Here is a 12,722-nt window from a genome sequence, read left to right on the forward strand (position 1 = left end):
AAGCAAATTAAGAATCTTCATAGCAAACATTTTCTATCGCATTGCATTAATTTCATTATCACAAATGCCACATTTGGATCCTAAACCCGCTCCAGGTCAATCCAACTTTACACACAATTATTTAGGAATGGGATGGAGGCTATAAACAGACTTGAGTGTGGTTCTCCAATTGAGAACCTCTTGAGCATTGTTAGGTAATATAGGCACTTAAAGTAGGAGGTCTAAGCAACTTGACACATCATTCCAGAGCCTGTTCTAAAGAGTGCTTCTGAGCCATCCTTTAGGAATGTCTCAAGTACCATTCTCCACCTCTACCTGGACCTCAGATGTCCACTCAGAAATTCCTCCTGTACTGCCAGGAAATGGTATGTCAGCTCTGCTTAGCCTCCACAGGGCCATTCAGTCGCATTTCAGTGGCAGTGTCCACTCCTGCTCTAGTCTAAGTGTCTGACTATATACAGCAATTTTTATCTGCGAAACATTGTTAGGCCTTATGATTTACCCAGTGTTTATGCATTATTTTAAAATAGAATATTTCTTCTTATTCGTTTTCTCTTTGGGGGGGGAGGGGACCCAAAACATAACAAAATCACTGTTTTTGCTTTCCGTGAGTGCCATGAAATGACACACTTTGTTCATCTGTTGGCGCAACTTAATTTTCTCTCTTAAGATAAAACAAAACAAAAAGAGGGGACTAAGGGGGGAGAAGGGAGGGAAAGAATGTGCTTTGAACAAATGTGGGTCTTTCCCATAAAAGCGAGTTTCCCTGACCCCTGCCAAACGGGTGAGCTAGGGGACCAGGGAGGTAGCATTGTGCAGTGGAGTGTGAACATTTTGTTCAGTTGCCGTAAGTTTTATTCATCTTTCTTTCCAGTCATCTGATTGGATTTTGCAAACATCTTTACAACATACATATGTAACGTTTTATCAACCAGAATGGATACTGAAGAAATTTTCTCCATTCCTACTCCTGGCGAAACTAAAAAAACAAAACAAAACAAAAACAAAAAAAACAAAACAAACAAACAAAACAAAATAAAACACAAAACAAACAGAAATAGACCCCTCCCGTCCCCCATCCCCTAAGCCAGTAAAGCGATGGCAACAGCACCTTGACATGGTTTTAATTCCAACGCTATCAGAAGTGTAAAGCGGCAAAACTAACAAGGGCGAAGGTACTCAGTGTCTAAAATGTAAACGGAATGTTTTGGTTCAAATTTTTGTTTTTTGTTGTTTTTTTGTTTTTTTGTCTGTTTTCTGAAAGAGGGACAGTTTGTTATCAATTCACAATTAAAGCAGCATGCAATTTATTATTATTTTTTTTAACTTTTTGTTTTCAATTCTTGGCAACAAACCACAACATTATCGAGGAATGGAATGCAGACTTTTAAAGTTGTGCGCAAATGACTGTTTCCTTTCTGGTCATGGATATGTCCAATAAATAGATTGTAGAACCACTGTACTGTATAAACTTCATTTATACATGCAGTTCATAAAATTATTTTTTTCTTAACTGAATAATTTACCCTGTTATGTATATATACAAATAGATAATTTTTGTCTCCATATAATCTATACAACACAAATCCACTATCTTCCCCTTTTAATGGTCAGTGTACATACACAGGAAGTGTCTATCCTTATGAATCGCCAGCCAATTCTCTTTTTGCTATCCATAGTGAGGGCCCGAACATACGACTGCGTAGTTCGGCATTGCGAGTTCCAGTGCCTTTTGTCTATGCCCCTGCAGCCTTCCTTCGTGTAACCCATGGGATTACACTTGGTCTCGTAGAAATATTGCTTCAGTTGGCCTTTTGATACCGGGACTTTCTCCAGGACCGTGACCGTCCCGCCCGACATGTCCACTGCAGTCTTTTTATCTGCTGCCGTGACCCACTCGCTAATACTGTCACACACGCTCAGCTCCCCGCGGCGGGCAGGGTCGGAGTGGCGCCGAACCCTCATAGACATGTTTGCGGCATCCAGGTAATTTTTGTATTCCTCCAGCAGAAAGAGCAGAGGAGGCTCCAAAGGCACTTGACTGCTGAGCATCACCCGGGAAGTGTACAAGTCCGCATCCTTAGGGTTTTCTTCGTTGGGCCGAACCTTCTGATCCTCATCCAGCAGCTCTTCGATCACCTGTTCGAAAGTGTCAGCTAGAGACGTCGTCAGACCTCTCGAACCTGCCCTGGGCCCATTCACGCTCTCCAGAGTCCCATGGGTCCGCACACCTGGGTAGGCCAAGTTGCCTTGTCCGTGGACGTTTGCTTCTTTCATGGGCGCAGCCTTCATGCAACCGAAGTATGAAATAACCATAGTAAGGAAAAGGATGGTCATCACTCTTCTCACCTGGTGGAACTGTGGGAAGGAAGCAGAGACAGACACAGGACAGGTTAGAGCTTGTTTTCTCGGGGACACCGTGCGGCCCATCTGATTGTAATTCCAGCCCCTTCTGCAGGGTCACTTTCTTTCTTTCTTTTTTTTTTTTTTTCTTTTAAATAAATGTCTTAGTGATCTACTCCAGCTGCATGGGACACAAATCAATGTCAGTCAGTTTGCTGTATGTAGCTTAATATAAACCAGAGATGTGCAATGTTTTCCCCAAGATGTACATGTAAGCCTGAGAGTAAACGGTTCCTAAGCAAGTGAACACAACAGTGGCCTCACGGCTCCTACTTCCTCCCACTTTCACAGCTTCGGGAGTTTAATTTTTAATGATCTCTGCTCCTGCTGTCACCAGAAACACAATCACAAGTGTCACTAAGCAACAACTGCATGTGGAATAGTAATCTTCCTTTCAAGTCAGCAATCCAGTCCTTGGTAGGAATGTGGGGTGGGAACCGTGGTGGCTTGAGGGCAGGCGGGATGGGTCTCCGCAGCTCTGAGGAGTCTGAGCAGGAACAGTACAGTAAAATAGCAGTCAGAGAGCTGGGAGGGGCCTTTTCCTCCCTGAGGCAATGTTATGGCACGGTTGGACCACCTTGTTTTGCAGCTAATGAAGCTAAAGGCCACACAGGACTTGCCTGGTGTCCTGAAGAGACTTTAGATTAGGGACTGCAGATTCCCATCTCTAAGGTTCCACTACATCTGAAAAGGTTTTGCTTGTTTCCAAACAATTCATTTTCAATAGGCTCTTTCTAATGGTGTGCCTGAGGCAGGTATGAAAACAATGTGTCTCTTAAGAGAAAGCTGGAAGTCTGTGCTGAAAGGCATTCAACCAGCACCAATGCGTCCCACAGACAGACTGCACTCATGCCTCCCAACTCTCTGAAGGCACTTATTCTGATGGCTTGTTTTGGCTAACCAAAGAAAGCTCAGATTCTCTTAATCAGAATTCCACCCCCTTGTTGTGCACGTGTGTGCATGTATGTGTGTGTGTGTGTGTGTGTGTGTGTGTAATGCTGAGTTCTCATGCCATTGCCTCTACAAAGCCGAATAGTACTTTACACACTTTAGCATTGGCAGCTAGAGCTTTTCTGTGCATTTGAAGTTTCCTATGAAGTCTCTTAACAGCATACCATATAGTTAAATAACTTCCTGTTTGCCAGCAATTTGGCTTTGCGTCTATAAGCATGTTCTGCAAACCCGATTAAAATGGAATAACAAGCAAAATTAAAACATACCTACAGACCAAACCAAGGTTACGTCAGGTGGTGGAAGACTTCAGAATTACTTACCGGAAGCATTGTGTCCCCTAGTAGTAATGAGGAGCGCCCCTAACTCTAACATTCTAACTTACTTCTACTTATCAGCCATGGAACATGGATTTGTAAAGACATACACATACACCAATCAGTGTGCTGGGTGAATCCACAGGCAAGGAACTGAGCTTCTGCCCATGATGTATTGCTGAACACAGAAACAACATACCTCCAGTGAACAGAGCACAGTGCAGAAACGGCCCCAAACTCTAGTCCTGAAAAATCAAAGTTTCTATCCTCCACTTTTGAAAGAGATAGCATACTCTACTGCCAAGGGGCTTTTTATCATCCCCCGATGCAAATTTCCTCATATATTCACCTTCAGTTTGCATAAATGGTAAACATACTCAGAACTGCTTGGACGGCAGGGGCAGCGGAGCGATGAGAAGAGGGCAGCAATCCTATGTCATACCCTGAACAGGGAGCAGAGAGGGCTTAAGCAGCACAGGCTGTGGGGATTCTTACCAAAGTGGGACATAAAGGCTCTCCCCAAATCTACTGTGGTATGAACGTTGTCTTGAGGCTCTTTTCCTTGAGAGAAATGCACACAACAGTTGCAGATTTCATGTATGTACACAGCCTCCACACCAAAAGAAAATTGTCCACGGAGCCAGTTACCAAAGCACAGTCAGATACGAAGGAAAGTCGGGAGACAGCATTTCACGCTCATAGTCCAGGCAATGCTTTGAAACTAGTGGAGCATCCTTTCCAAGGAGATTGGACACTCGGCCTGAAGCCTCTTCCCCCTGTTCTGCACAGCATCTCTGCTACTGGTAGCCACCACAGCCTCAGCCAAGGGTCTTGAGCCATTTGCCCCTCTGTGTCCTGGGTGTTTGTGTTGTTGCTGTTTTCTAGACTATCATTGCAGCCTTTAGCCTGGACACGATGGGCCAGTGCCTGTTTTTAAATTACTCAGAGGAGAGGAAGAACTATTTGTTTGCTTGCTTATTTGCTTTGTGCTACTGACCTAGCAGAAGTTCAATATGAATAACTAGGTTGTCATTATTAAGAAGATCTACAAATTCTCAGAGAGTGAGAGGGAGAGAGAGAGTGTGTGTGTTTGTGTGCTTGGACCACATAGTGATTTAAAGTTAGAAAGGCAAATTGGTTTGAGAAAAAAAAAAAGCAACTGTTAATCCTGCTAGTATCTAAAGTTTTTGGAGCATTTTATATCCAGCACCATTACAGAAATGGATCCTGCATGGAGGTTTCTGATCTTGGCAGGTGGTACTTATATCACTGAGGGAACCCTTTCTCCTAATAGCCCAAGTCCTCATTTAAAGAACTCAAGGGGCTTTTTAAATTTAGGCCAATAAAATAATATACACTTAAACTAACGTATATTAGTGCATGCTTTTAATCCCAGAACTCTGAAGACAAAAACAAGTGGATCTTTGTGAGCCTGAGGTGGGTTCTAGGCCAACCAGGAATACACAGTGATTCTATCTCATAAATAAATAAAACAAAAATTTTAGTTATCTATGTATGTCACATTGGTGAATATTTGCATTACCACATATTTTTATACCACATTTCATCAAATCTAATTTACTTTCATTTAAAAACGCACAAGTTTGAGAGTGCAGAGATAGTTCAGCAGTGAAAAACCACTTGCTAACTCTCACACGAGAGAGCAGCTCATTTCCTAGAACCCACATGACAACTCATAACTGTAACTCCAGTTCCAGCAGATTCAATGCCCCCTCCTGGTCTCTATGGGCACTGCACACATATGGCACACAAACACGTAGACAGACATAATAACATCCACGTATACAAAATAAGAATTTATGTCCCACTGAGAAAGAAACTATGCCTCTCAAACTTGGCTTTTTCGCTCATTTCTGACATTGAATTTTTTGAACTAACAGAGTTATTTTGGACTTATTTGGGTTATAAGCTATCTTAAATAATTTGGTGCATATACACAATAGAAAAACCAAAGGAAATGGATGAAGGCAATGGTAGGTATGCAATGGCTGGCTAGCCAGAACAACAAGATGATCTCCACAAGAGGATACAAACTAATTCAAAATGTTAAAATACAAATAAACCAAAACAAACAAACAAACAAACAAAAAACAACTACACAACAAAACAGTGAATTTCAGAAGTAATGAGATGCAGATTTAGGCAGCGTTTACTAAATGATGGTATGATTTTAAATGGCTGAAAGGACTGAGGCATCTTAGCTACATAGTTAGAGATGTGTTTTATTACTAATCACTGAAGAGTCTTTGATACCTTTTTCTATACTTGAAGAAGTTTCCTCAGCCTTTCATGTGTCTCATTTATCATTTTTATTTTGAACATTTTTTGATAAGTAATTAATGCTTTGTGTGTCATCCTCTCATCAATTCCATAGGCAAATTCCAAGCAAACTGTCTTCTGAGTGAATATGACTTGGCTTTCACTCTGAGTCTACACATAGGTACTGCTCCACACTGAGCATCTAATTGACTAGGTGGTTATTAGCTAGGTGGTAATGCCTCCAGCCCCGCTTCTCTGACACCCTCTGAGTGGTACTTCAGCAATACTTTTGGCCTATTTGCTACAAGGCTTTAGAAAATGTCTTGAAGAGTAACTCAATGCTTCTTGTGAGCACAATGGCATGACCTACTTGGCATGGTTAGTGTATGTTTCTTGCTATGTATCCTAGGATGGCCTTGGCTCCAGTCTCAATCTTCCTGCCCCAGCTTCTGAGGTGTTGGGAATATCAACATGTACCATTGTGCCAAGCTCTACTTTGTTTTTTATCCATGACTTCTGTATTATGGGTAATCCTGAAGTTGACTAAAACATTAAGAATAAAGTTTCATATAAAGTTTGATGACACATTTCCTATATAGCCTCCAAATTAAACTTACCCTACTGATACTTCTCTCTTCTCCACACTGCCACCATACTGGCTCAGCCTTTATTATCTCATTTTTTGACCATGATATTTCCTTGTTGTGTGGGACACCCTTTTTGCCCTATTAAACTCCTAACAAAACACTCTTCTATTTTACACAAAAAGTTACAATGGCTTCACTTCTGTTCCGATCAGGCCAGGGACTCTGGAGTCCTTTGTCATCACTGGAAATTATTTGGTTTTCCCTGCAAACAGAGCGCTCTCTTCTTTATCTCTAGGAAACTAAGTATTGGTCATCTTTCATGACTATGTTTGGGCACTAAAATTTGTCATACCTTATACCTTCTCTAATTACTCCAGCACACATTGTTTTCTTTCTTCTCTTTGATTCTATATTATTATCACATTTGCTACTTCATGCCCTCCCTATGTGTCATCAACAGAATTTACTAGTTATGGCCAGTATATATAGAAAAAATATTCTCTGAGGAAAAGGTTCATGTCATATTTTTTATAATGTTCACATAGAAAAATTAACAGTAATAATCTATAAACACTCATGTATTAAGCCATGAGAAAGAAGGGTTCTGATGTCATTTTTCATAGGAAGACATCTGAATGCACTGAAATTTTTAGGTAAATTATTAGTAAATTTAATATATATTATATGTGTATATATATTAGGCAAATTACAAACACAATTTACATAATCTAAGGAATTTAACAGTTGATGTTTATCAGCAGCCAAAAAGTTCTTGTGTTTTAATGGAGTCAAACTCTGGGTGACTAAAAAGCAAACAACACTAAAACACACTACACACAGCTGTTTCTGGTGGACCAGTGACTGTGCAATTTGGGTAGTAGTCAGGGATAACAGTAATGATAATGAAAGCAAAATTTGGAATCTCTATCATCTAGCTTCCCTTTTTGCATTCTAAGTTCTTCACTGAGTGATTTTATACATTATATCATAAGACTAATATGGATTCCTGTTGTACTTTGAATATGAAATGTTCCCCACAGACTCTATGTTTAATGTGTCATCCTTGGCTGGTGTTGTTATTTTGGGAAGTGGTGAGAACTTTAGGATGTCGGGTCTTGTTACAGAAAGCAGTCAGCGGGGAACACCTGAGGAAGGTATTTTGGCCTTGGCCTCTTTCTCTTTGCTCTCTGGTTGCCACGAGGTGAGAGGCATCCTTCCACCATGCTGAGGCCCTCCATGGCAGCCACTGGTTAGAACCCCCAGTAAATCTTTCTTCCTTTCAACTTTTATACCACTGATGTCAACCAAAGCCAATACAGCTCAAGGTAAATCACATCATCCAAAGAGGCAGGGGTGATGTGCTGCTTAAGTAGATTTACTTAGATTTACTTAATTGATACTAGCTTTTTGCCAAGGCTTAACAGCAATCAGCTATACCATACATATACTAGGAAGACATTCTTAGCCTCGTCTCAGTAAAGTCAATGTATTGTATGCTACATTTAAAAAATAATCAGCAAGGTTAAAAGAAAGCTGAGTTAGAAGCATGACTTGGAAGACCTAAATATCTGACCAGAAAAATATGCATAATAGCTTACTCCTCTAATGCAGCACCACAGCAACTTGCGTTGTGTAAAAGATTACAGCACATTTGTAATCTTCATCAAATTGTATTGTCACAGAGGACAGTTAATATCATCATGATCACACAACATGGTTACAGCAATTATGCTTCTGGGAAGTACTCTGTCAAATGTCACAAAACTAATAGATCATTGTCTCCTCACACAAGCTTTTACCACCAGAACATAATGCCAGTTTTTACCACGGGAACATAATGCCAGCTTTACATCATCAATCAAAGGGAAAAGAAAAGCTACAACAAAGAGAGAGCTTATAAAACTTGGGCACCTTTTTCAAAGTTATACATATCACAGAGGCCAACTTTCTAAAGCCAGCATAATAAAGATATTTACCACTAGAACAGTTTTTAATCTGTGTCATGATTTAGATCTTCCCCTTGTGGGTTGAAGATTTGGTCCTCACTGCAGCTGTGTGTAGAGGTGGGGCTTTTAGATAGAGAATATATCATGAGAGCTCTGATCTCATCAATGGTATATCCATTAATAGATTAATTAATTAAATTGTCAATGGGGCAAGGTAGAAGCCATAGGAGGTAGGGACTCTATGTGATGTTCTGTCTTATAAAGGCCTAGAAGCAGTGGGGCCAGCTGAGCATAGAGTGAAACTTAAGTGTGAGCCAAAATATTTTTTCTTTAAGTTAGTCATGTTAGAATGAAATCTCCATGGTCAAAATGGAGAAGAACTATATATACAAATCAGGAAAATGGGGCCATAAAAGCTTTGTCTACTCCTAATCCTTTTGGCTTTTGTATGTAAGTGTGTAACCAAAGAAAACACAGCTAAGATTGGGTGGCTCATTTTAGACAGTCCTATAACTAGCAAGGATGACAATAATGGTAAAGAAAGATCAATTAATGTTTAATTCTGTTACACAGGGTACAAACCTATTAAAACCACATTAATGAAAAATCTACAAAATAACATTAAAAATGTATAACTTGTATCTGATTTCACCACATCTGTATATAAACCTTTATTCTCTCTGTTCAATTAGAAGAGTAGGGATATATTTTCTACTTCCATAGTCTAAGAAGGAGGTAAGACCAATGTCTAACTTAAAAAAAAGACAAATGATCCAGTGAAAGAGCAAATGAGATTTTAGAAGAAGAAAGATGCTATTTCCAGATAAGAAATGAAGAAATGCTTTGTAGATATTTCATAGGATCCACAGATCTCATAATAAGATAGTAGTCGATGATGACTGAAGGTTTAATGGGTGAGAGGTGAGAGAAGGATTGGAGTGAGTGTATGAAGAGAAGAGCTCTGGACTAGAAGTCATATTAAACAAGACCAAATAGTTGCCCAACTTCATAAGGTTCTAGGGATGATGACAACCAGATTAGATGCTGCATTATGAGCACTGAGGAGCCAGTATGAACTTCTGGGCAGAGGGGCTGTTTAACACTGCACACAGAAGATGGCGAGGAGCAGCAGACTAGAAGAAATAAATGAGTCTAACAATAGTGTTCTTGTTGAATAGTGAGCTCTAAAAATAAATATTAAGTGGTGGCTTACACATGGAATTATGGTTTGAATCAATCTATGTACTGAAACATGTTTCAAAAGGGAAAGTGGTTAGAGCAGTAGGCAGAGTGAAATCAGTAATGTCTTCATTGGCAAAAAAAAAAAAAAAAAAAAACAGGACATGGAAAGATGGAGATGAGAAGAAACTATAAACTTTCATTCCAATTATAATTGTACTAAAGTTTGGTTCTCTGGCTCAGCACTTTTAATTCAAAGATCTCGAAGTGCTTTGCAAATATTAAGTAATTAAGACTCATAGGACCCAAGAGGTGCAGGTAACTATAATTATCCCCATTTTTGTGCTGAAGAAAAGAGGATCAGAGTTTTTAATCAACTCATCCACTTGGTGTGGTTCCCTTGATAGAACAAGGTCAGAACCTAGATTCAGAACCTACATTCTAGAAGAAGTTTAAGGTTTCCGCTAAAGGTACTAGCTTGTTTCATGCATCTACATTATTCCCATGTTATTCTCTCTTGTACTGCAAAAACCAATAATAACCAAACAAAATGAGACATCACTAAACACACTCATACATTCCTCAGGAAAAATAAATGAAAGTTGAAATTCATAATTCGAATGGAAAAAATAGTGATCATTACATCATAACACCTACTTAGCTGGTTGGCCACTTTATTGAAGCTAATAAATGTTTTTGAAAATAATATCAGATAATGCAAATGTTTCAAAACTTTCAGAAATACCTTTAAGATGTAATGTTTAAACCATGTGTGTCTCAAGATACTCAAATACACTTGAGCGAAGGTTAAATTTAGGTCTTAATTTGATTAAAGAATGTTGTTTTGAGGTGTGATTGTGTTTCCAGAGGATATTGTCAGATATTTTTGTGGACTGAGTGGAAAAATCTGTTCTTAATTGTAGGTGGACACGATCCATATCACTAGTAGGTGCACAGACAGAACAATAAGAGAGGAAGAGCAATTGAATCACTTTTTCCCCTGTAACTGTTTTATACTCTTCTTTTCCAAGGTTCATTGTCACATAGACACAAATTCTAATGTTAGACAAGCTCTTTGAACTTATATGAGAGAAACCTCAGGTTCTCAGGCCTTCAGACATAGACCAAGTCATGCTACAGCACAAGTCTACAGCTTTCAGACAACCTCTCCTGGTACCTCTCACCCTTCATAATCATAAGTGTCAACTCTGTAAAATGCCTGTGTTCAAACATCTGTATCTACATTGGTTCTGACTCTGAAAACCCTAATACAACTTTCTATAAAACGTAGTCTTTTATATCAGAGTATTCTAACTCATGGGCTTTGCATGGCAACATTTGGCACAAATTGTATATAATGATACCAAAATAACTGAAGAATTTGATGAGTCTATAGTATGAAGTACAGGTTATTACTGAGGAAAATCTGTATTTTCCTGAATCATTAATTTGACAGACAAATTTACAAGTATCTTTGATAGAATACCAGTCTTCTGTTACCTCCTTTTACTTCCTTCCCCTGATGTAAGCAAACACATAAATAAACAAATAAAGAAACCATGCTTTTTTTTTTTCTATTGGCAGAAGACTTACCTTCCTTATGAAGCAAAACTAGAACACCTGTTCCATAAGGACAGCCACAGACCATTCTCCCTGGAATCCTTACCCAGAGTAAGTTGTACAGTATCTTACTAGCTACTGAGTGGATCCACTAATTTTTATGTTGGCACTATTGGCACATTATTTGGGGGAAGGTTTGGTTAAAGTATGAGCCATAAGTCTTAGTACCAGCTGAAATGATGCATTGGATTTGGGAAGAAGGAATAAAAACTGATCTTATACAGACCTGATCTGGGCAGGGAACTCTCTACTCTGACACCTTAACCTTAGGCACAGATGCCACCCTTCTAGAGGGCTTAAGTGTGGCCATTAACGCTGCCTCAGGCAACCTCATGTTTCTCAGGACCAGTGGAGGTTCCTGAATGCCAGAGTCCCCTAGAAAGACCTGTTTCTACCTGCCCTTCTCCTTTGCCCAGGCAGCACATGACTCTAACAAGCCTCAGCACCAAGCACTCCTAACTCACTTGCATATCAAATATGCATTTCTAGATATCCTGCAGAACAGCTATTTTTAATTATAAGACCCAACTGGCAGCTGACAGTCGAGAAGTAAAATCTTTTAAAATGAGTGTTTTATAATTTTTTTTCAGAAGTCTATGAAAATGTCACCAAAGTCATATTTAACAATGAATGATTTACCACATCTTCCTACATGGTAGACAAATATTATTAATTTCAATTAGAATCGTTAAGTTTTACCAACTCACTCTGTAATGCACAACCTATAATCTTACCGCTTGAATACCATATTTGGAGACAGATATTCATCAATTACTATGTAATTATGGGTGGTTTTTTAAAATTAATGAATTAATTTATTCATTGTATATCCCAATTGTAGCTGTGGTTCCTCTCCTCCTAGTCTCATCTACCTCCCCCTTCCCTACCCTAAAGAAAAGGGGAGTCCCACCCCCCAATCTACCCCAGCACATCAACTCACATGAGTACTGAGCACATCCTCTGCCTCAGTGGCCCGGCAAAGCAGCCCTGTTAGAGGGAAGCGACTAAAAACCATGCAGCAGAGCCCTTGTGAGACACAGCCCCCACTTCCCTTACTAGGGAACCCACATGAAGACCGAGCTTCCCATTGGGTACATATGTGTAGGGGGCCCAGGTCCAGTCAATGCATGGTCCTTAGTTGGTGCTTCAGTCTCTACAAGCTCCCCTGGGCCCAGGTTAGTTGGCACTGTTGGTCTTCTTGTGGAGCTCCTGTCCCTTCCAGGTCCTTCTACACACACATCACACACACACACACACACACACACACACACACACACACACACACACTCTTTCACAACACTCCTTACACTCCATCCAATGTTCAGCTGTGAGTCTCAGCATTTGTTTCAATCCATTGCTGGGTGAAGCCTCTCAGAGAAGAGCTATGCTAGGCTCCATTCTGCAAGCATAGCAGAGTGTTGTTAATAGTTGGCTCTCAG

The 12,722-nt window shown here is 39.8% G+C and overlaps 1 protein-coding gene across 1 annotated transcript in view; it reads right to left on the reverse strand.

Annotated features, from left to right (window-relative positions):
- Positions 1–1,283: 1,283 nt before the first annotated feature.
- The window catches only part of Bdnf (brain derived neurotrophic factor), a 31,132-nt gene continuing 19,693 nt past the window's right edge, over positions 1,284–12,722 (reverse strand). The window contains 1 exon segment of the mRNA XM_055599242.1: positions 1,284–2,358. Coding sequence (XP_055455217.1) covers positions 1,591–2,358 — 768 coding nt within the window. The 3' untranslated portion in view covers positions 1,284–1,590.

Source organism: Psammomys obesus, unplaced genomic scaffold (assembly GCF_907164565.1).
Source record: "Psammomys obesus unplaced genomic scaffold, mPsaObe1.curated_primary_1811, whole genome shotgun sequence".
Taxonomy (NCBI): Eukaryota; Metazoa; Chordata; class Mammalia; order Rodentia; family Muridae; genus Psammomys; species Psammomys obesus.